Source organism: Vigna radiata, chromosome 2 (genome assembly GCF_000741045.1).
Source record: "Vigna radiata var. radiata cultivar VC1973A chromosome 2, Vradiata_ver6, whole genome shotgun sequence".
NCBI lineage: Eukaryota > Viridiplantae > Streptophyta > Magnoliopsida > Fabales > Fabaceae > Vigna > Vigna radiata.
The window spans coordinates 2,166,078-2,190,133 of NC_028352.1; the positions used below are offsets into that span (position 1 = coordinate 2,166,078).

The 24,056-nt window shown below is 35.2% G+C and overlaps 2 protein-coding genes across 16 annotated transcripts; one reads left to right on the forward strand and one right to left on the reverse strand.

The window, feature by feature from the left end:
- The first annotated feature begins 468 nt into the window (after nucleotides 1-468).
- LOC106756102 (ENHANCER OF AG-4 protein 2) lies at nucleotides 469-22,056 on the forward strand. Of its 15 annotated transcripts, none has more exons than XR_002666863.1 (17): nucleotides 469-941; nucleotides 1,623-1,699; nucleotides 3,494-5,440; nucleotides 5,536-5,995; nucleotides 6,613-6,721; nucleotides 6,857-6,981; nucleotides 7,411-7,598; nucleotides 11,204-11,864; nucleotides 11,951-12,443; nucleotides 13,130-13,222; nucleotides 13,429-13,526; nucleotides 14,388-14,585; nucleotides 18,434-18,548; nucleotides 20,313-20,559; nucleotides 21,308-21,364; nucleotides 21,447-21,759; nucleotides 21,865-22,056. XR_002666863.1 is itself a non-coding variant. In XM_022777754.1 (12 exons), the coding sequence occupies exons 1-11, from the start codon at nucleotides 831-833 to the stop codon at nucleotides 13,497-13,499; spliced, it is 4,335 nt and encodes a 1,444-aa protein (XP_022633475.1). In that variant the 5' UTR covers nucleotides 469-830; the 3' UTR covers nucleotides 13,500-13,526; nucleotides 14,388-14,698. The 15 variants fall into 15 exon arrangements, 1 of the variants encoding a protein (XP_022633475.1); XR_002666866.1 differs by having other exon boundaries at nucleotides 21,478-21,759; XR_002666864.1 differs by having other exon boundaries at nucleotides 20,313-20,533.
- On the reverse strand, nucleotides 21,455-23,991 carry LOC106778253. The gene is made up of 3 exons (XM_022787124.1): nucleotides 22,994-23,991; nucleotides 22,620-22,729; nucleotides 21,455-22,034 (listed from the first exon to the last, which is right to left on the reverse strand). The coding sequence occupies exons 1-3, from the start codon at nucleotides 23,162-23,164 to the stop codon at nucleotides 21,455-21,457; spliced, it is 861 nt and encodes a 286-aa protein (XP_022642845.1). The 5' UTR covers nucleotides 23,165-23,991.
- Nucleotides 23,992-24,056: the final 65 nt, after the last annotated feature.

Sequence of the window (24,056 nt, forward strand, 5' to 3'; positions counted from 1 at the left end):
TGTATAGTGTTTTCTTACTTAGGATATTCTATTATACATAACAAATCACAAATGACTATAAATGATATGTTTGTTAGTTTTTATTTGTGTATCAAAACTATTTTATAACCTTTTCATCAAAATATAGTGTAGGAATAATTGACATAGACTTGGTGAAATTTAAACAATATTTAAATTTAAGTTGTGGTATTGATAAATGCACACTTAAATTAAATATTTAAAATAAAACATAAATTTTTGATAATTTCAGTACATGTTTGTAACAAAACACACAATTTGATAATTTTAATAAATTTATGTAAAATTGATCAATCTTTATCACAACTATTATTAGCACAATAATTTTTCTGTTACATATTCTTATCTTAATTAGAGATTATCTAGAGTGAAAAGATATAAATAGTATTTATAGAAAAAAAAAATGGATTTTGAAGTGATGTATGCTATGATCTAAAGAACAAGCAAACATTGTGGGCAGTGGCAAAACCAAAAAAGAAAAAGATCAGAAAATTCCCATTAGGTCCCATACTCATTGTGCCGAAAGCCATTCTTGCAAAAACAACAACAAAATCTACTATTCTCTCTCTTCTTCTCCTTCCTTCTCCCTGCGACCGCCTCAAATCGCAATCCCTGCAACTCCTTCACTCTCAGATTCTCCTCCTTCCCTTCCTCTCACGATTGTTTGTGCTCCGCCGCCGCTGAAACCTGCGCAAGATCCCCGCGGTGCTTCCGCGGGATATCGCTAGGGTTTTCTGATCGTTCGTTCCTTTCCTTCTTCCAGGACGTCTTTTTTAAATTGCGCTCACTCTGTGTAGCGTCCACGAGCCGTCATGGCTCCCGGGCGTCGACGCGGAGCGAACAAAGCGAAGGCAAATGGCCACTTGAGTTTGGGCGATCTTGTGCTTGCTAAGGTCAAGGGCTTCCCTGCGTGGCCTGCTAAGGTTTCACTCTCTCCCGTCAACTCTTTTTTTTTTTTTTTTCTATGTTGTTTCTTTTGTTTTGTTCTGCATAGCTCATATTTGTCTATTTGGCTGCTGATTTTCAGTGAGGCACTCTTAGGTTATTTTGCTAAGGTTTTCAATGGTTCAGTATGACTTTCAAGTCCTTTTTTCTTTTAAGTTTGTGGAATTGCTCTGATGAGGAATTTTATTTTGTTAATGTGATGTGTTAGAGATCCTACCTAGTCATACAGGGATAGAGTAAGTAGGAATAAGCTTCATTGCTCAGCAAGTGTTTAGGATTGAGTTAGGACTAAATCCAAATTCTTAAATGGTATCGGAGCGATATGGTTGTTACCGAGCCTATTGCACAAGCTAATCTGTTATCGGAAGCAGTGAGCGGGTGTGTTGGAAAATTCACCCAGACTAGTAATAGTATGACTAGAATAGTGCGTTAGGAGTACCCTTTTTAGAGTGAGTTAGGAAGAAATCCAAATTCTAAGATATGATCTACTTTGCTTTTAGTGCACAGATTATTCTAGCTGAATGCTGTAAGTTGTTTTGGTAAATTTGATCTCCCCGCCCGATTTTACGTAGTTCCTTTCTGCTGTTATAAGGTTTTCAGCTTATGGTTATTATTGGATAGCACCGAGGATGATGCTAATATTGTTGTATTTTTTTCAGATAAGCAGGCCTGAGGATTGGGAGAAAATCCCTGATCCAAAGAAATATTTTGTTCAATTCTTTGGTACAAAAGAAATGTAAGCCTCTTTCACTTGATTTCTCTTGTAACTTGTATGCAGTTAAAAGATGTGAATGCACAGGTTGTCAAGTGGTCTGATAAATGGTGTTAAGTTCTACCGCAATGGCTTTAATAACTTTGCTATTAAAAGAGGAACTATTATGTGAACTAGTAAAGAGGAAGACCCTTATTTTGCTAAGATTGTAGTGTAGTTTGGATGAGAAAAAGTGATAGAGGTGACATGCATAATTATGGAAGAAACATCCTATCACTTGCTGTCACACTATATGTTAGTATTTTGAGCTTTAAGAGCTTTTTTGGTGGTCAGGATATGATAGGTTACACGGCTAAGATAGGAATGTGATTGGATAAAGTAAGATAAAACATACTAGCTGGTGTTTGGTGCACACCATGATAAGGATAAGATGATGGTAGGTTGTGGTAGTGGCAATAGTGGTGATGATGATGGTTGCGACAATGACAATGACATTGACATCAACAATAAAAACAAGGTGGTAGCAACAGGAAGATGACAACTGTTATAGTGGTTGTGATGACTATGGTAATAACGAGATGATGGTGACAGTGACAAAGGTGGAAGTGATTTTGCTAATAATGGTGATACCAATGTAGTGGTGGTTGTGCAATGGAGATGAAGTGGTGATAACAATGATAGCAAAAATGATGATGGTAATGATGGTGACAAAAGTTTTGGCAACAACAGTGGAAGTGATGGTGGTTACCATAACAGTTATGGTAGTTTCATTATGAGATTGATGATGTCTTGGTGTCTAATTGGTAATGTAAATATTTATTCTCATTAATTACTTTTAGTGTATAATTGGCTTTGCAATCTGTGGAGGACTAACATATCTAAAATATTAAGCTATTAGGTTAAGCCCAAAGAAAGGTTTACACCTTTAGTGCACCCTCCTTGACAAGGTTCTTTTGGCTTAAAGAATGGACAATGCATATCATTTACTCTGCTGAAAAAATGGGAGCGGTGAGAATGCGCTATGTTATTTCTAATTATTTAGTCTTGGACTAGAGGATATAATTTGGTAAAAGCTTAAGCTATTAGGTGGAGGCATATGGATGTCTTTAAATTTTTATATCTGTAACATATATTTCTAAGATTACGTGCCTTAAGAGAAGACTGTAACTTCTGATGTGATTGAAGATGGTTCTTGAGTGTATCCAAAGAGAAAAGGAGAGAGGAGGAGTCATATACCCAACGAATTAGATGGTCAGAGTCTTAAGAGATGAGAGAATCAAATTTGGCGATTTAGTTTGATTTATAGTGGAACACGCTGCTTGAATTTTCAATCCTCTTCCTAAAAAGCTTGATTTTGTGGTTATAGCTATGAACTTTTAACTTCTACATAGTTATTTAGACCTTTCAAGATCAATGAAAATATTAATTCTTGATCATCAATGGCCTTATAGAAAACTTGTTGATGATGGACAAGTGGCTTGAGAAACTTTTCAGTGTTTGATGAATCTTTTAAGATTGTATCCTTCACGGTAAAGGGCTTAAACAACTCTTTTAAGCTCATGTATATTGTCTTGACATTCTTTTCTCCCCTCTGGTAGTGTCTTGACTAATTTTTATTTGAAGTAAATGGTAACAAGATTTTGAAGATTAATGTTGTACTATAATTTCACTATTTTTTTCCATTCAGTCCCCAAATTAATAAAAATAAAACTTGTGTTTTGTTCCTTCATGTTAATTCTTTTTATTATATTAAATGTTGAATGTTCTGCATTTTATTGTCTTACAATTGTACTTATGTTATGTTATTTTCCTTTGCAGTGCTTTTGTTGCCCCAGCAGATATTCAGGCATTTACCAGTGAGGCTAAAAATAAGCTGTCAGCTCGTCTTCAAGGCAAGACTAAGTACTTTGCCCAAGCTGTGAAGGAAATATGTGCAGCATTTGATGAGATGCAGAAACAGAAGGCTAGTGGTTTGACAGATGACACTGACGATTCTCGTATTGGTTCAGAGGCTCCTTCTAATGATGGGATAGTAGTTAACCTTAAGGATGCAATTGACACTGTGTTATCAAATGCAGAACAAGATAACATTGATATGGAGAATATTGATTCTAATCTAGAGCACTGTACACCTAGATTAGGGCAAAATGACAGCCAAGATGAAAAACATTCTGTATCTGACCATCCAAACGAAAGTTCTTCTGTTTCATCACCAGTGATCAAAAGTAAATTATCCATGGGTTCGGAGCCAAAGAAGAATGGTAACAAATCAAGTCTTAAAGTTGCAAGTAATGTTAACGATTTTGGGCAAGATGATAACAGACATGGTGGTTTAGCAAATGGGACCAAGCCAAGAAAGCTTGCCAATGGTTTGCGAAAGAGAAGTGAAGCTGCAGGTGATAGAGATAGAAATGGTGGATCATCTACTGGAATTTTTAAGGCGGAAAATTGTACTGGTCGTGGTGACCTTTCTAGGTCCAGAGAAACAATGAAAGCTGGGAAGAAAAGAAAAAATGCATTTGATGTTAAATTGGATTCTCCAGATACTCTTAAATCAGACAACAATCATAATACTGGGGAAAAAGATAGCAGTATGATAAAAGTCAAAACAAGTCTTGAGGTAAAAAATGAGTTGCCTGAGTTCTCGGTTGATTCCAAGGATGCTGATGGTAAAAGTTCTAGTTTGCGGAAGAAGATGCAACTTCATGCAACCTATACTTTAGGGGCAAATGAATCTTTACATGCTACCAAGAAGTTGAAGCGCATGGATACCAAAGATGATTCAACTTTGGGATATCCTTCAAAAGTTCTGAAAAGAGCTTCACCTGGTTCTACAGTTATTGAAGAGAGACTATTTAAAAGGTCAGAATTGAAGAAGTCTACACCAAATTTGAAAACAGAAAAAAGCTTGTTATCAAGGGGTAAAATTGGTGGTGCAGTTTCTGATGATTCTGTCCATGAGCTGCTAGCAGCGACTAGACATCATATTCAGGTTCAAAAAGTTACGCCTGATTCTTCAGTCATTGCATCTGAGGAAAAGAAAGAAAGGAATTATCTCAGACTGAAAGGTGATACAAGTAATGTTATGATAAAACAAGTAGAGAGGAAACGTAGAGCTGTTTGTCTTTTTGATGATGATGATGACGAACCTAAAACTCCTGTTCATGGAGGAGCTGGAAAAAATGTTAAATCATCTTCTGTTTCTGATGCCAAGAAGAGCAACAATGCACACTCAGAGAAGTTGGATGTTGTTCCGCTCACTCAAGGAAGTTCTAGTGAGCGTGAGGATACCCATTTGAAAGAGCCATCATCTCAATTATATAACGACAGTTTGTCAATCAAGCAACCTCTAAAAGAGAAAGATAGAGAGAAAGATGACAAAGTTATTCCTGTGCATATTCCTCATAGTCCTGAAAATTTAGATTTGAAGCAGCTTCCCTCCAATATAGCAAAATTGAGCTCTACCTCCCCACTAAAATCACCTCAATCGGTACCTGCAAGCAAGTCGAGTGCTGAGCGGATTAAAGCTTCAAAGCTGTCACTTAAAGTTTCCAATAATGCAACTACTCAAAAGAGGGTTGATCATGGGCTTTCAAAGTATTCACATAACCTGAGCTCTTCTCAGAATCAAGTTGCTACACATAAAAAGAAGCCTGCATTGTCGGCAGAAATATCTAAAACTACACCTGAGACATTGCCTCAGGCAGTTGAAGTTCCTGTTTCAACAATTGGTTTTAAGGATACTGATGCTCTACATGTTGATAGGTAAACATGCTTTGTTTTTTTTTTTTTTTTGTTTCTTTTTTACTATTCACTGATCCTTCTCTCTCTCTCTCTCTTGTTTCTACATTTTATTAAAGATTGGAGGTAAGCACAGAAGGGAAAGGTACTATGAAGCATCTTATTGCTGCTGCCCTGGCGAAAAGGAAACAGGCTCATTCACAGTTTCTTCCCTCTGGCTTTCCTAGTGTTCAGGGGGGAACTCCTAGCCCGACTACAGTTCAGCCATTTCTGTCTGTCTCGAGCAATTTTCAGCATGCAGACATGCAAGGAGTTTATGAGCACACATCATTGGCCTCTCCACCAGCTAAAGAACATCCTTCTGCTTCTCATAATCAACTTGATGCTGATGAAGTTGAGGATAGAAGAGTTGATTCAGGGCAAAGGGGTCTAGGTGGCTCACTGAGTGGTGGTACTGAGGCTGCTGTTGCTCGGGATGCATTTGAAGGAATGATTGAAACATTGTCAAGGACCAAGGAAAGTATTGGTCGTGCAACCCGACTTGCCATTGACTGTGCCAAGTATGGCATTGCCAATGAGGTACGCTTCATTATATTATTTATAGTTTAAGAGTTGTGAATTAGACAGTTGCTTTCATCCAAATTGTTTCCTAGCTTTATGAACCATTACAGAAAATGGAATTGCTGCAGAAAGGTGTCTTAATATTTAGTTTAATGAGAATACTTTGATTCGGTTGTTGGCAAGCTTTTATTTTGAATTATGTTGGAAGTGTGAAGGTTGGTATCCCTAATACATTGTCAGTTTGATGGCAAGGAAATCACAACCTGTGGATAAGTGTGTCAGGCTAAGCCATAAGTTTATTGATAATAAAGGCCTTGGAACATTATTTATTTGTCAGTCTGCTCTTAATATGGTCTAAATTTTAGTTTAAGTACTACTAGTTTACTTTTGTGTTTTTTATTTAGTTTTCTTGCTTATATGATTGTGATAATTAATTTTTGTCATATAGAAAATCTTTAGTAAGAATACCAAGGATCCATGAAGATAAGAGTTGTATCTTTCTTGCTTCATTTATATTTAGTTGATCGTTGATTGGAATGTGAATGCTTTTCCTAAATGTCATTCTTTGGCTACTGATTTTGGCAGTTCTGTTAATGTAACTGTTGTGGACTTACTTCCTAGTCCTTTTTGTTCAGGTTGTTGAACTTCTCATACGAAAGCTGGAAAATGAAACTAGTTTTCACCGCAAAGTGGATTTGTTTTTTCTTGTTGATTCTATCACCCAGTGCTCACATAATCAAAAAGGTGGGTGATTACTGAAGATATTAGAATAGAATACTATTAGCAATTGTTATCACTGTTTTCCTCCCTGTGCTCTCATACCAAAATATGTTAGTTTCAGTAGACTTCTTTTCATGGCATTGATTTCCCTAATTGTAGAGGAAATTTTAGGCATTGCAGGAGCATCCTACATTCCCACTGTTCAGGCAGCATTACCACGTCTTCTTGGTGCTGCTGCTCCCCCTGGAGCCAGTGCCCGCGAAAATCGTCGTCAGTGTCTCAAGGTCAGCTCCTTCTCCCATAGTTAATATTTAATGACAAAATGAATTGCATCAAGAGGAAAGCAAAACAGTAGAACTAGGGAGATGTTAAGATATCCGATAACGGAATCTACAAATTGAGATAGTGGTTCTCGTTTCATTCATGACTCAAGATATCTGGATGACTTTCCATTAGTAGAAGCAATGCAAATTCAACCTCTCTGCCTAACATCGCCATGTTTGGCAATTCTGTTCTGTTAATGACATCATCTAAGTTACACTTATTCAATCAGAAACTTTCTCAAATCCAGCTTGAAGTTACTTGACTCTGGCTGCAGTCTATGTTTAATGAAATTGGATTTGTCTAAATTGGATTAAGTTTTACTTTTCAAGGTGACGGAAGTTTGGTGGATATCAACTTTGTTTTAATATTTTTTTTTGGGTGGATTGCAGGTTTTGAGGCTGTGGCTTGAGAGGAAAATATTTCCTGAATCAGTTCTTCGTGGTTATGTGGATGATATTGGAATTTCAAATGATGATATTACAGTTAGCTTTTCTCTTAGACGTCCATCTCGGGCAGAACGAGCTGTGGATGACCCTATTAGAGAAATGGAAGGCATGCTTGTTGATGAGTATGGAAGGTATGGAACTTGTTTTGTCAATTTTTCAGACTTGGTGCTTATTGTTGAGATTAAAACAGAAAAATATATTTCTAAAGGGCTTAATAGACCCTTTTCATGTTCTATTATTTATATAGATGAAAAGTTGATACAATGGGGAGATGGAAGGTCAAGGAACTGTCCTAGACCTCTAGGTACAATCATTAGAGATAACTCAACACTACCCCCTACTTTAGTCCTTCTGACTACACTAACATAAGTAGACTTAGTAATTATTCTACCATTAGCTCATACACACAGCTCACACACACTAACCAATAATTCTAACACTTATATTAGATTTGTGTTCATCATGTATATTGTACAATTATTTCCTTCATCCTTACTAGAATCAAGGATAGAGCCTAAAGTCTGAATAATTAAATAAGGCAGCATAAACAACCTCGGAGGTGACTTTTATAATTACTGAATCCCGAATGTGCTTCATGGTAGGTGCAATGATGAACAAGATAGGTTGTAATAAGAGTTAGTAAACTTAAAATTACAGAAAATGCCAAAAAAAATTATTGTGTCAATTTTTTTAAGTTAAAGTAATGCATTGTTTGATCAGAGTTTTGCACATTTAAGTCCTGGTTAAGAAACTTACGAGTTATTAGGTAGAGTGAAAGAACAATTAAAACTACTGATCTAGTATAATTGTAGGATATTACCATATTATCCTTAAAACTGGTTTTACTTTAAGCACTGATCATACAGGAACTAGTTATAAAACTAAGGTATAGAAAAAGGTACTCATCTTGCAAAACGCTGATCACATTCTGGTGGCAACATTTTTCTGTATATTCTAGTGTCATCAAGCTTCCTGTAATCACCTGACACTCTCTTGGTACTCTTGATCAAGATTATCAAACTTGAGAGTTTATGTAAACTTGAGGGAGCTATATAAACTCTATTTGTACTTCATATGAAAAAAAATTAGTTTCTATAATAACATACATACCAACTCAATAGTTTAATAGTATAATTAAACAAAAATAGTTGAAAAAAAAGTCCACAATAGTAAAATAACTGCATTAAGTACTGAATTATTACTATATAAGTTCAAAGTGTACTGAATAAATAAGTTCATACAAATATTGCAAAGTATAAATTGAGTGTTGGAAGTTTAAATAATTAAAAATGGACAAATGTCAAGTTTCTATGTTCAATTGTCTAATGATGTCATAATCTCCGCCATCATCTTCATCACAATGTTAATCCTATCAAACGCTTCTCAAGAAGAAAATTGTGCATCGACATTTTGCATCAAAAGTTACATTATGAAGCTCAAGTGCATCTAAAGTTGGATATCTTGTTGCTCCATCTAAGTCAATATTTCTACCACCATATTCACCTCGAGCTTGTTCAATCTCAACAACATCATCTTCCTCTTTAGTTATCCATTCATCATCGGACACATAATCATCAAATGGAAGAGGTAAAAAGTTGAAAATTAGTTTTTTTTTTTTTTTTTTTTTTTTTTTTTTTTTTTTTTCACAACATCTTTAACCAATCTTCGAATGCATACATACAACCCCTCTTTATCTAGGTGTAAAATTTGGTGCACAGTGGATATAGGGGCTGAGGTAATAGGTAGTGGCATGCATAATGGGTAGTTGATTATCCCGTCTTTCATTGATGATTTTCCAAGCAGCTTCATAATGACATTTAACACCATTATGCTATACTATAAATAATTTCACAAATAAGTAATTAGGTTTTGAAAGAGAGAGGGTGTTAGACAATTAAAAGTGTATATGAGGAGGAATAAAAGAAAAGAAAGTTAGTGGCGGGTAGAGGGGAAATCAGTTAGAGGAGAGAGGGTGAGTTTGTTAGAGGAGAGAGAGAACATATATATAAAGAATAGTTTGAGAGAGGGGGGATCAGATTATGATTTTGGGATTGAGACTGGACCTCTTGGCCAGTGGAGGAAGGGAGGCTTCCTTGGGAGAGATAGTGCTTGTATTTCCTTTTCTACACCTTACACAGGAAATAGAATTACACACCCGTCACTAACTTTCTTTTCTTTTATTCCTCCTCATATACACTTTTAATTGTCTAACAGAGGGCTTAGAATTTTTACCTTTCCTTAGTATTATTAAAATTGATCTTGTCTTTTGCACAATCCATCTCCTTATATACGAAAAGTTGTGTTTTATTTGAATCCTCCAATCTTAAGACCACCTTAAGAGGGGCATCAACTTTGAGGCACGTGACATTCTTCCGAAACTGACTATCTAATTCTCTCCTCTTGTAAAGTTCCAACCAGCTTGTTTTTTCTCTTTTAAAAGCTAAATATGGTTAACAATGTTGCTTTCAATTTATGAAGACAAACTAGAATCGAATAAGCTGTGACAAATGTAGTCATATTTGGTCTTATCAAGTCTCTTTGTTTTTGTGAACTTCATCAACATGCTAATTAACATTGTTTTGCCAGATATGTTGGTGGTGATCCTTCTTTTCTTCTTGATAGTAACTTGATGGACCTTTAAATGCTTTTTAAATCTTTAAAGATCAAATCATTGCAATGGGCAGCACCTAGGGTTCAATACAAATGCTCATTTGTTTGCAACAACAGATCTGTTGCCTTGAAATTTGCAGCATTTCCATTAACCACTCTGAAACAGAAGCACAAGGCTCAAAGTGCTCCCTAATTTCTATCAAGATGATGCTTGAATCTAAATATTCTTCCATTCTCAATCTTTGAACAATAATTGCATTCCACTTCTCTACCATTTCATTAGTATCCCATCCTTCCATCCAATATCTGACAACTTTCCTGGAGTTTTTTTTTTTTTTTTTTCTACTTTTAATAGATGAGGATTGTACTTAGATTGCTCTCAGTTGAATCTGTTCCACTCCCAGACATTCCTTAAATATCTCCCTAGTTTCAATTTTAAATTACAAAATTCGGCCAAAATTACCAAGTTCACAATGATCCCATCAATTTTCTCCAAAATCGAGTTTGCTTACAATTCAACTCAAGCAACGGGTGTGGGAATGTAAACTCGTACCTCTTTGAGTTAACACTAGAGTTTGATAACAATGCTCTTAAACAAAGTTCAAAACATGAATAGGAGAAACTAGTGAATAGACATTAATACTAGTTAATGGTGCCATGATACATGTTGAGATTGAAACTATTAAATATATTTCTAGAGGGCTTCTAAGATCCCTCTCACTATCATTCTATGTATAATGAAAATACAAGAGTACATGGAATAGTAAGGGACTGCACTAGACCCTTAGGTGTAGAACTAGGTAAAACTAATAAATGATATAGCAGACTACATACTGCCTAGATATAATTATTCTAACAATACATAAAAATTTTCTTTTTGTCGTTGGTTATTATTCATTGTGAGATGTAATGTAGATGGGCCAGGGATTGGCATCATACGAAATGGAAATACTAAGTATTGTTTTCTAAAATTGTTCAAGGCTGGCACTTGTGGATTTTAGTTTGCTGGAATATTTATTAACTAGATAATGCTGTACTGTTTATTTGTTTTTGTTTACCATTCTGTTTGCTTTAAATAGTAATTCCATTTCTGAATCATGTTATATTCCTGGATATTGTGTATCAGTAATGCAACATTTCAGCTGCCTGGCTTTTTATCCTCACATGCATTTGAAGAAGATGAAGACGAATATGAAGATGATATACCAATCAAATTGTGTAAGGAGACATTTGATGCATCTCCAGCAGATCCCACCCATACCCTTGGAGAATCAGAAACCTCTAATGTTACCCCAAATGACAAGCGCCATTGTATCTTAAAGGATGTGGATCGTGAGCTGGAAATGGAAGATGTTTCAGGTCATCCCAAGGAGGAAAGGCCAACATTTTTTAACAGTTCTGATGAAATTGATTTGCAACTTCAGGTGTCAGATAGCAATTTGGATCTGACTCCAAGCATTTCAAAAGAAATGTCAGCTACTCCTGAGGGTTCTCCTCCTTTGCCACTTGATTCACCTCCTCCACCCCCACCTTTGCCTTCATCACCACCACCCCCTCCTCCTCCATTATCACCATCTCCTCCCCCACCCCCACCACCCCCAATGTTGCAACCCCCACCTCCTCCTTTACCACCATCAGCCCCTCCAGTGTCCTTGGTTCCTCAATCGTCAGGACCAGCTCGGCCACTTCTGTCCCAACCATTAATGCCATCTCAGTCATCACATCAGTCATCCCCACAGTTGGGGTATCAGCAGAGTGTACCTCATGACTTTAGTGGCACTAATAATGTAAGACTGTTTTTCTTTTGGTCTCACTTGGTTGTCTTGAATTTATTTTGGATTGTTGATTTTGATAAATGCTTTCATGTGTGCAGGGTAACCAAATAGTTCCAATGGCTGGGAATTCATTTCCTGGAGGTCACAATAATGCAGCTGTCAAGAATGAAATATTTCCACAGCCTCCTGCTTATGCTCCAACAGCAGGTTGCAGCTCCCAGGAATCTTCTGGTTTTAACCCTTCAAGGCAATTAGAGTACGGACAGAATGATATGTATCTAAATGCTCAAGTTCCTCAACCTAACCATCAATTTCAGCAGGGCAATCCCCCATATGCACAAAGGCACACACATCCTGCCCCACCCCAAAATCCACCAAATCCGTACCCATATTCAAATCCTACAGTTCAGCAACATCTTCCACATTCATTCCATCCTCCCTTCCCTTTACCGTCTCTTCCTGATGGCAGGAGACAATTTGTTGCTGATGAGCAATGGCGAATGCCATCGAGTGAATATAAAACAAACAATCAACATAGTGTATGGAGAGGGAGAAATCCATCATGTCCTGGTCCACCCTATGGGCAAGAAGGTATGATCTACTTGGCTCACACTAAATGTCTGACTTAAATACAAATATGGTTAATTGTAGGCTTTTTGTTATGTGTATACATTCGAGTTTGTTCACAGCTTATAGAGGTCGATATGTTTTTGGTTACGTTTCTATTGTTCATACAAGTGAAAGTGATAGGCCCATAACTAAGGTGTATAAGAGGAGAAGGGCTGCCATAAGCCCAATCATTTTGATGAAGGTTTCTTAGCATATGAAAAAAGGGAGGGCACCGCCACTAGAGATGGAGAATTCTGGTGAGGAAAGAGACAGAAGTAACTGAATGAGGACAGGTGTCATTGAAAGATTGGGGGAGAGATATATGGTAACATTTGGAGAATAATGGAGTTGGTTGTAAATAGGGTGGAGGGAGATAGGGAAGCGAGCAAAAAATATTAGGAAAAGATTGGGCAAGCCTGCTGGTTTAAGGGAGAGTATTATTTCTGTTCTGCATTTTCCTTTGTAATTTTTCTGTTTGTATTTTTGTTGCCAATCAATATCAACTTGCATAGACTGCTTCGTTAATACATATATTTCCCACCTATCAATCAATTTTTTTGGTTTCTATCACAACATTTTAGTTCAATATTGTTATTTGTATTTTTGTGTTTTTGTACAAGCAATATAAATGTTGTTTGTAAAAGTTGTTTTTGATTATTGTGATGAAGGTCATTTTCAGCCACCATTTGAAAGGACACCAGTAACCACTGTAGGTTTTCAGCGGCCAATTTCAAGCAACCTACCTGTTGCTCCAATCTCAGGTGATTTTTAATATCTATCTATGTATAGTTAGATGTGAGGTGTTAGTTTTCGTCATTCAATCTTGGGTGGATGATTAAGATTATTTTAGTTAAACCAAATCTTAAACATCTATTTTAATTCCATGGTTGAGATTGACTCCTCTAACGCACTTCTTTTGAATTTATACTTATTAAACTAAATTTAAAATACATTTTTCCCTTTTCAGGACATGTTGTACCTCAGATGATGCCCTGTAGGCCGGACATTCCTTCTGTTAATTGTTGGAGACCCACTTGAAATTGAATGGAGTCTTATTAGTTTTAGGTAAACTTTTTTGTGTTTGGGAGGATTTCTTTCTGCAATAACGGTTTAACTGTGTAGCTGCAATAGGTGATTGTTCAATGAACTTTGGCTTCCGTGTGTCATTGAAATGTGTGCTTGTACCCAAATATTGAAAAAAAAAAATGTTGAATAAAAATAGAAATACAATAGTTTCTTTATGTGATACTTAGGAATGTTAGGATTATTTAATGTTAAATGAACTCCCGTGCCTCTTGAAGTGCCACTTGAAGTTGTGATGTTGAGTAGTCTTGGCTGTCGGAAAAATTGGCCCTCCGCTAAATATATTTTTTAGTTTGATCATCTTTGGTAAATTCTTCTGAGTGTTTCTGTATTTGAACAGTTTGAAAATTGTGTGTATGTTACTGGAGGAAATGAGAACTTTTTTAAGTTAGCTTATTTCTCCCTCCTTTTAGTAATTTCTTCAATAAAAATAGGTAATGACTTCTAGTTATATCCCCTTCTATCGTGGCTGACAATGTGACATGATTGAAACATCAGGGATAATTCCCCATGAACAATTTATTTATTTTTTTTAAAAATTTATGGACTTCTGTAGTCTTACATTTAAATAATTGATTTCATAATTAAAAGTTTCTCCTTCATTTGCATGATTGGTGGATAGTGACTGAGTTCATTATTATCAGGAAACTCTTTCACGGAACTTTCCAAAACCCAAATTTATGTTAACTCTTTACATTGTGGGAGTGAGCTTTGATTATTTAACCTCTTATATATGGAATGGATTTCTTATAGGAAAAAGTTTAATTGTATATCTGTTTTTATTCAACAAAGAAATGTATCTAAATATTGCCTTGTTGATTGTTACTGCTCTTTATCTTTCAGTGGTGTTGCTGGTGGATCAACATGAAAGGTTAAATTGTGCCACAAAGTTAGATTCGCCTGTGTAGTACATACAACTTACCCATGAAGAAATTTTGAAAACTCGAGGAGGCTTTTGACAGGATTGTGTATATTGTAATTTTTCCTGACAATGTATCCCAGGAACATTTGCTTCCAAGTTTAGCCCATGTTTTTCACTTGGTTAGTTTATCTGTTTCTCATCTCTTGTAATTATTACATTATATCTATATAGAAATCTGTTTCAAGTACTCAATTTTAACTCCAATAAATGAATGTTATTTTAATTTTCAATATTGAAAAAGGCTTGTTTTTTCTGACTTCAATTTTTTTTCCCACAGTCCATTGCACTTTCTTGATAAGTAATATCATATTTCATGACTAAATGCCCATTAGTTATTATAGTATGTAAGTAGATGCAAACTTCATTTTGAAAGTCAATTTTGTGAGGTTAAGGGAGATTTGAAATATGCTTTCTAAGATGATATCATAACCTATCATGACTTGATATTTTGGGTCTATCATGTCACTCATTATCGGAGGATCACCCATAAATATTTTGTCCTACGCTCAGAGATATCTAGTTCTCAGCGTGTGTGGTATGTTAGATACATGACTAAATTATAGTATATTAGTGATTGTAAATTTAGTCTTACAAGATGATTTCCTAAGGTTGACTTAGGTTTAAAATTTACTTTTTAAATTATATCTTGAGTCTACCTGGGATTTCCACTACTCTCGATTATATTTATTAGTGATGGTGTTTAGTGTTATATAAGGGTACTTTTTTTTTTAAAGTAGCATTAAATAGGGTTAAGGTGATTTGAATTAGTTTATATTTAAGTCCACCAAACATGACCATATTTTTGTTTATATTTAAATTCAGAGGAAGTACCAGCTAGTATCTAATCTTTTCAACCTTTAGAAACTTGTGTTCAGAAAATATTGAGCAAGCTTTATTTCCCCTCTGATTGTGGATTTCTGTGAAATAAATGTATGTGTGGGGTTCTTATGAGTAGAAATGTCAAGTAAATCATATAAGAGACCGAAATACCACCTTCAACTCAACTTCAAGGCAATGAGTTTGTGGGTTTTCTTTTTAATGTACTGTATCTTATTTGTTCTTGGTCAATGTGAGACTCTCACACTTGAAATATTAATAGTGTGTATAGTTCAATCTGAATAATCAGTGTTTTTACTTTTGAATTTGCGGCCTTTTATTTTTTATACCTATTGGTTTTATCAATTGAGTAGTAATCGTTTTACAGATTTATTGTGTTTATAATTATGTTTGGGGTGGGGATTGTTAAATATCTTGTTTGTTCTTCAGTTGAAAACCATTTTCATGAGATGAAATTAGGGTTAAATGAATTTTTGGTATCTTTAAAGTTGGTCCCGACATTAATTTTATTACTCTTGAATTAACGCGATTGACATGCAATAATAGTAATTTGATATTTAATATACATTGGTATGTGATAATGTAAAAATTAGCAAGTTAACAGCTGTTAATTCAAAACTTCCATAATAACTGTTAGAATTAAATTAACATATTTATTAAATGTGGATATAGAAAACATGTGTTAATTTTGGAGATACTAAAAACTTATTTAACCTGTGAAATCATATCTGGCTGTACAGATGAATTTATACTTTCAAAGTCTGTGTGACAGATTTAATGTTTGTCTTCTATTGGTCATGTTACATTAATAAAATTTGTGCCTACTTCTTTTAGCTGCATTCATTTTCTCAGCCAGATCACATATGATGGCAGTTTTCCTCTTTGTTTCAAGGATTGTTTATATGTAAATTTTGTATGATTTATTAATTTTTCTCTTCCATAATTCTGAATCGAGTTTACATCTAAGCATAAATAGTATAACGTGAGATGTTGTTTATTGAATTTGACAGTTGTTATCCTTCTTTTTATAGACTTAAATTGGCACTGTTTAGTTTTTATTTTTATTTTCTTCGTTTTGTAGCTTCCTAAGTGGGGAGGCTACCCCATTTCGAAGATACCAGAGCCTTCCACAAGTTTCATTTAGATCTTTCACTGAAGCTGAAAGATTAGTTTGCCTACTACTAACTGCCATTGTCAGTTTGAATAAAAAATGCTTCAGGCTCTGGCATAAACGGTCATCTTTGTATGCAATATTTTCAACAATAGTTTTTGATCAAAGAGTTAAGTTGCGATCAATTTTAAAACTTTCAATAAAGTGACCATGTTCGAATTTTGAACATATATTTTGATTTTACTGCAAGGTTGGAATTCTCTTCTTGTAATGACAACTTTCTTTCTCTTATTATTTTTAGATAGACTATCTTTGCGCAATTTGTTTATTCATCCTTTTGGCGAACGTTAACCTTAATATTATCCAACTTGTTATTTTGTATTACTAAGTTATTTATGTGTTATAGTTAAAGCACAACAATGTTATTATTACTGAGAAAGTCACAAGCATGTATAGGCAGGTGGAAAGTTCTATCAAAGCAGACGTGCAAATATAATTTTTATTCTGTCTTGATTCACCAATCTAAATCATTTTATTATATTCTTTCTTTCTTCTGTGTTGGAATTTTCACTTATTCAGGAGTTTAATGATAGGGAAAGAGACTAGTTCTTTATATAAGGCCTTCGATCTTTGTCTGATTGTACACATATTGCTTCTATAGTGAGGGTAATTTATATCATTGGTATTCTTATGCAAGTTTTGTTAGGAGTTTTTCACTCATTCTCATAAATGCGAAGCCTTCTTTCTTGACCAGTCCTTTAAAAAATTTGCAACACCACATAAGAGTCCTCTGTCTAGCAAGTTCACGTAGTTAATACCAAGGGCATGTTGCAGTTTTATAGAAAATATAGTTGAACTTGAGGTATTTCTGATATGAGTATTTTGGTGCAAGGGTTGTTTGGGAATGGTCTCGTTTTTGTTGTGTTTTGTGCGTGAACTTGCAAAACTTATTACTTGATCTATTTTTCCTTCTTCCTTGACACGTTTTCTCGTTTTTTAGAAGTGGAATTATAATTATGGGAATGCTGATGATAAAAGGGACATTGACTTTGGACATTGATTTTGGACATGACTTGTGTTTGTTTGTAATTTTTGGTGAAACACACCTACCTGTGACAATTCCAGGATTTTAAGTTGCCCAACGTAGGTCGACTTGATTAGGAATGTTAATAGAATTTTTTTGTGACTAAAATTATACATGAATTAGAATGAATGTGAAAGATATACTGAATAAGAGAAGTGAATAATCTGAAACAATTCTTCAAAGTTCTCACAGTGAACAGTTTTGCTTGAGTTCCATTCCCTTTCTTGCATGGTTGTGTAATTGGCTAGTTTTTGAATATGTACTTTTTAAAATGTTTCTCTGAGAAAGGGCAACAAATAAGTGATGTCCATTGCATTTACCCTTGAAAACTTTTTGAAACAATGAAGGAAGAAAAAGACAGGTAACTCTAAAAGTATATTTGATTGCAGCATGATAAGCTATTTATGCATTTATTTTTACATGAGAGAATGCACGAACGTTTTGTTTAGAAATTTTGAATGAAGTACTGCTGGACTCCTTGTTTGTGTAATTTCTATAATTACTTTTACTGTTCTTTAGAATCTCAAGCACTTGACTCTGTCTTGATATTATGGTGTTTTTGTTATCGTTAGCATAGGTCAACTTGAATATGTATTCAGCTTGCTTGTTTGTTGTTAATATCTCTCTTTTTCATGTTTTAATACTTGTTTCCCCCATTTTTGCTGTAAACTTGGACACAATGGATCAGTGTCTAAAATTTGAACTTATGGAAACCAATTATCCTCCCCGTATTTTAAGATGCATTTTTTTCCACGCAGTTCTTTTTGGTTATATTCATCAAGTCATTCCTAGCGTTAGCATTGCATTGATTGTACCTTATTTCAATGATGATGGCTCGTAATGTTGCTTTTATTTAATTCATATTGTGGTATATGATGTGTTCTGTCAAGTGGTAACCTTTTGTTATTGCTGAAAAGGAATTCTGGATATCTCAGCGATTTCAGGTTTTGTTAATGCCAAAGAGGATGGTGATCATTTTTTCATGTTTTGAATGTGATAACTGAACAAAGATTACAGTGAAACTTCTCATAAAGACTGCTGATTATTGAGGTAATACTGCCGTGGAATTTAAGAACTGACCATGCTTTAGTTATTTCTTTTCTTCAATTACTGTGCTAGGGATCCATAGTTGTAAACATAGTTCTTATGAATGTTTTATAAGAACTCTATTCTTTCATGAATAGTTTACGAATATTATACATCACTTTGTCTTGGTTGTTTTCCTGTCGTGTGTAATGCATGCATGTCTCATTGCAATTTGGATCAATTTTTCTGAATTCTTACAATAGGAAGTTGGAATGATTGAGTTGTCATTAAGATCGTAGTTTTATCTGATTAATGGATGGATTGAATTTCCATCTTTCTGTTTTTGCCATATGATTATATATACAATTATTTACCTTGAAACGTAGGGCTTAGTTTGTTGTCATAGATATGTCGTCGTGTGTTGTACATTTGCTCGATGTTTGTCTCTGCTTTTCCAATGCAAGGTTGGAAGAGACGTACAATGTTTTGAGAAACAATTCTTCAACTTCACTCAGGATTGCTTGAGGATTGGAAAGTAGCATGTTGTAATGGAATAATTTGATTCTCATAAGGATTTGAGGGATAAGTAGGGTAAGACAGATAACATAGATGACAGCCTTAAAAAGCTCCAGCCCAGCCCAGCCCTAGTCATAGCCCCAGCCCAGCCACAACCCAGCCCTAGCCCAGCCCCAACCCAGACCCAGACACAGCCCCAACCCAGACCCAAACACAGCCCCAGCCCAGACACAGCCCCAGCCCCAGCCACAGCCACAGCCCAACCCCAGCCCAGACAGCCACAGCCCAGCCCCAGCCACAGACACAGCCCAGCCCCAGCCCCAACCACAGCCCAGACACAGCCCCAGCCACAGTCACAGCCCAGCCACAGCTCCAGCCACAACCACAGTCACAGCCCAGCCCTAGCCACAGCCACAGCCCCAGCCACAGCCACAGCCCAGCCACAGACACAGCCCAGCCCAGTCACAGCCCCAGCCACCACAGCCACAGGGACATATGACACATATGATCGATCAATTTGCAGTCCGCCACATTGACTTTAATTGTCTGATCCCTCTTTTGATTGTTTATTTGGCTCACACTAGTTATGAATAAAACGCCCTGGTTTGTTCTTTCTGATTGTTAGGTTGTGAGTAGCTCTATCCTTTAGTTTGTTATACTTTCTGTGAAGATAAAGATTTTGGTTATCAAATTAGATAGTAAACCAGTCAGTAATATTGGAAAACTTGGGTACTTAAGTTCTGTCATTCGAAGAAGCTATACTTGATTTATGACATTGGACTTGATTTTTGCATCTTAAATGAGCCAAAACTAATTCTCGTGAAACAATGTGCATTATATATGCGACCATACTTTCTAATTTATTTATTTTACATGTTTGCAATCGATTCCTTAGCTTCACGATTGCTCATGCTGAGTACATTTTTTTCATTTGCCTTGTTGGTAGAGAACTTTATGTAAAACTGAAATACTGTATAGGTAACTAATTGTCTTATTTAAAAGTTTTATTGAATTGTGTAAGCATAATATTCTTTTCATTAGCGGAATTGAATGGTGCTGATTGAATTCAATTCCAATTTTGTATAAATAAATTGTTGAAATAGCTATCTGTCGTTATTGAAATTTAATATTAGGTATGTTGAAGTAGTAGCAAATTGTGCACTTCTCGTTTGAGTTAGTTTAATATTTTTTTCATGTTTTATTTTGGGGATGATGATACGAAATTCGCATGAGCTTTCGTGTAAGGTTAATATGTGGTCATTATTTTTAAAGTGTCTACAGAAAGTTGCAAGTCCAAGGGGACGGTCTCAAATTTGCCGTTCAGAAAAGGGTGTTTTGGACTCTTAACATTCATGAGAGGGTGTTTAGGCATGTTTCATAGCCGCAATATTTTAAAAGACTCAAGCAACCCAAATTTGAGGGCAAAACCTGTATTTGGGAGCTAGGAAACCATTACAAGAAGAGTTGTGGACCTTCATCAAAAAAGATTTACGGTAAAAATATCTACATTTAAGCTATGGTAAGGTGCAATTTTTTTATTCAATTTTACTCACACTGCTAATGATTTGTCATATCTATTTAACTTCCTATTTACCAAACATTGTTTAATTCGCGTGTACTAATTTTAATTTTTAGTCTTAACGCTGACACACTAGAAACTGATGAACATGAAGAATTTTTATATTTAATCGTTATTGTTTGGTAATTCTAATGTTTTAGCAGAGCTAACGAAAAAAGTTAGAAGCATCAAATAAAAATCCAAAAAGTAACCCTTGCGGATTTGTTCATTTATTTATATCCTGCTTCGGAACGAATTCATAAGATTATTGCAACTATGTAATCTTCTGGTCGTAGAACAAGCAAAACAAATCGGGTGGAAAATTTCTTGAACTTATCTGCTTACCCATTTCTAAGATAACATTATTCGTGCCATGCTAGAGCATTTTAAAGGAAGTTTCTTATTAATAAAGCATTATTTTACTGTGAATCTTACATACACGATATCTTTAGAATTGAAGAAACTTGTTTATAATTTTTTTTTTCAGTTTTAAGAAGCTCGTATTTGTGGAACCTAGATTAAAATAACGTTTTCATTGATAAGAAACTTCCATTGCAGATGTTCTAACAGATTAGTAAATGTAATATTAATATATTTCTCTAACATTTTTTTACCTCAACCCATTGGTGTGAAAGCCAAAGGTCTGGGAACATTAGAAAGGGCAACAGAACTGGTTTGATCACTAACTACATATACTAATCAAATGCAGTTGTAATCCTTTTGCTAGCCATCAAAGATAAGTTTTGCAATGCTGCAGCTGAAAATGGTATGTTAAACTGGTTTTAAACTGCACTTTGAGGTTGGCTCACCGATGATTTTGCTTAATTTGCTTCCATTATACTAAATAGCACTTTGCTTAAACCATCTGTTTGGAATAAGATGTCAACGCTAATCGGCTAGAAGATTTCTGCCTCTGAGCTAGGCCATTAGCCGATCTGGTATAAAATCCACCATTGCTACTACTATCCTGCTTCATGAGCAACTCTGGAATACGCTGAAGGTTAACTTCAGATTTATGATTCCTCCGGATAAGTGTAGCATTCCTTTTATCAAGGTTACTTTTCCTGTCTGCTACACCTGCCATAATATCAGACCTCTCATAACTATCAGTGGCCAAACTAAGAGCATTTCGGTGGTGACCAAGAGTTTTGCCGGACATTGGTGAGTTTTGGTTGAACGAACCATTTTCTGAATATTTAAAAGACCTTTTTTCGTACTCTACCATGCTAAAGATTTCAGATGCGCATTTCTTCATTTTTGGTTTAGCTCCGTACTGACCTGGCAAAGAGCGCCGGACTGAGGAGAGCTTATGCTCGGAGGACTTCCTTCTCAGTGGCTGGAAAGATTCAAACAGTTCATAGCTTGTATTATCAGCTGGACTATTCTCTGTCTCATCTTGTCTGCAGGAATAACAATGTTTATGCCCATCAGTGAATTAAATGTTCATTAGAAGTAATATTCTATATTGTATTTAATTGAAATAGAAAATTTATATTTGTAACCTGTAACCATTTACATGGATTAAGATATCATCAAAATTGCCCAAAAGAACGTATTATAACATTAGTTATAAGTTATCAATGTTCCACTCTTACTAAAATGCACCATAATTAAAATAACAAAGCACCTTTGCCATAATTCTTGTAACTTTAAAATCAATCAATAAACTTGTGGTAAAAAAGAAGTTCAAATAAACATGCCATATGCTGTCTTTATTCATCAATAAAGCCTACGTGAACAACTTAAAATAGACATGGCTATACTCCAACCACATACTACTCCTTATGGAAGCAAAGGAAGACAGGGCCTACTCATGGTAGCAAAGGAAAAGCATTGCCCTTATAAAAAAACCTTGTTAAGATATCCCTAGATATCTTCCCTAAACTGATATCTCTCTTTCTATCATATATTTACTTCTGTTTACGTAAAACACAAGCCTTTTAAAAAAAAAACTAAACCCTTTTTTATTCTGTTTTTTTTTTCCCTCCTTTTAGGGTTTAGATTAACTTATGGTAACTTACCCTGTAGAACTTGGCTGAGGGTGCTTTCCATTAAGTGGAATGTGAAGGGTCTTGAGAGCAAACATCTGCATATCAGTCACAAGTCCATTCACCTTCCTTATGTCCGCAACCTACAGTTTTACAGACAAGAAAACTTCATCTACAACTTAGCAGAGAAATACATACATATATAACAAAAAGTTCAAAACCATTTCATATAACTCAATACGATACAATATAGAACTTTTCCATCCCTTTGATTTAACGAAATTTGTTCCTATACCAATTCATTTTACTTCTACAATAAGTTTGTTGCATCCAAAATCAATAGAAATATGCATCAGCCTTTTTGCCACATACTGATGCAGTTTCCTGATGAAAGAGAAGAACAATACCTCAACACCATACTTGATTGCAATGCCAGCTAAAGTGTCCAATTTGGAAATAGGATGTTGAATGTAGGCTGGTGTTGGAGGAGATGTTGATGCAAGAGACGGCATCATCATCATTTGCCTATTCGGTAGGTTTTCATCGTATTCATACGTAGGGCATGTTTGGATCTGCATTGCGGTTCTCTTCAAAATTCAATCCCAAATATTCTAAATTTAAGTCCACTGCCAACCCAACCAAACTGGTGGATAAACCGATTCTGATCTTCGGTCGTTATGCTCTTTCCACTTACACATTGAAATCACCGATGCAAACCCATTACAACTGCGTCAAATCAGAAGGGTATGCGCATTTGCCTAAAAAATGAATCACATCAAATGCAGGTGAAGAACTAAACAAGGTTAATTACGGACGGCAGGTTGTTTTTTCACAGAAAAAACGAGGATTTCTTTCACCCTTTTGCGATCAAGATTAGTCTAGCCTTGACTAATATTATTTTTTTATAAATATCCATCAAAGCTAAAAATGAATTACTAAATTATTAGAACTATAAATACGTGCCGGTTAGATTGCGATAAAGAAAAAGCACTTAAAAATAGACATTTTCCAAATGCATTTTTGGCATTTCTCAATATGAAAAGATCTTGGTGGTTTGTATTTTTTGTATAGCTGCTGATATTCATCCCTACCAACAATTTCAATGAATTGAAAATCCATGTTTCACTGCAAGATATATGTGGGAGCATCCTTGATTTATTCCATATTTATTTTGGGATTGATCATTTTTTTTTTGTTAAGAATCACACTTTTGTTTTATGGTGAAAGATGAATTCAAATTTTAGTTTTGTCCCTCAGTTATATTCGGCTTGAAATAAAGAAATTTTTAATTTTTCGAATCAAATTAAAATATAAAGAAATCAGGTTTGAAATGAGTTTCTATCGAAAAGTAAATTTTTAGCAGTACAGGTTTTACCTTATCAGTATTTCTGGAGTTATTTAGCTTTTTGTTCCGAAAAAATAAATACCAGTGATACATGTGATTTGTCACTGATATTAAGACGAATGTTC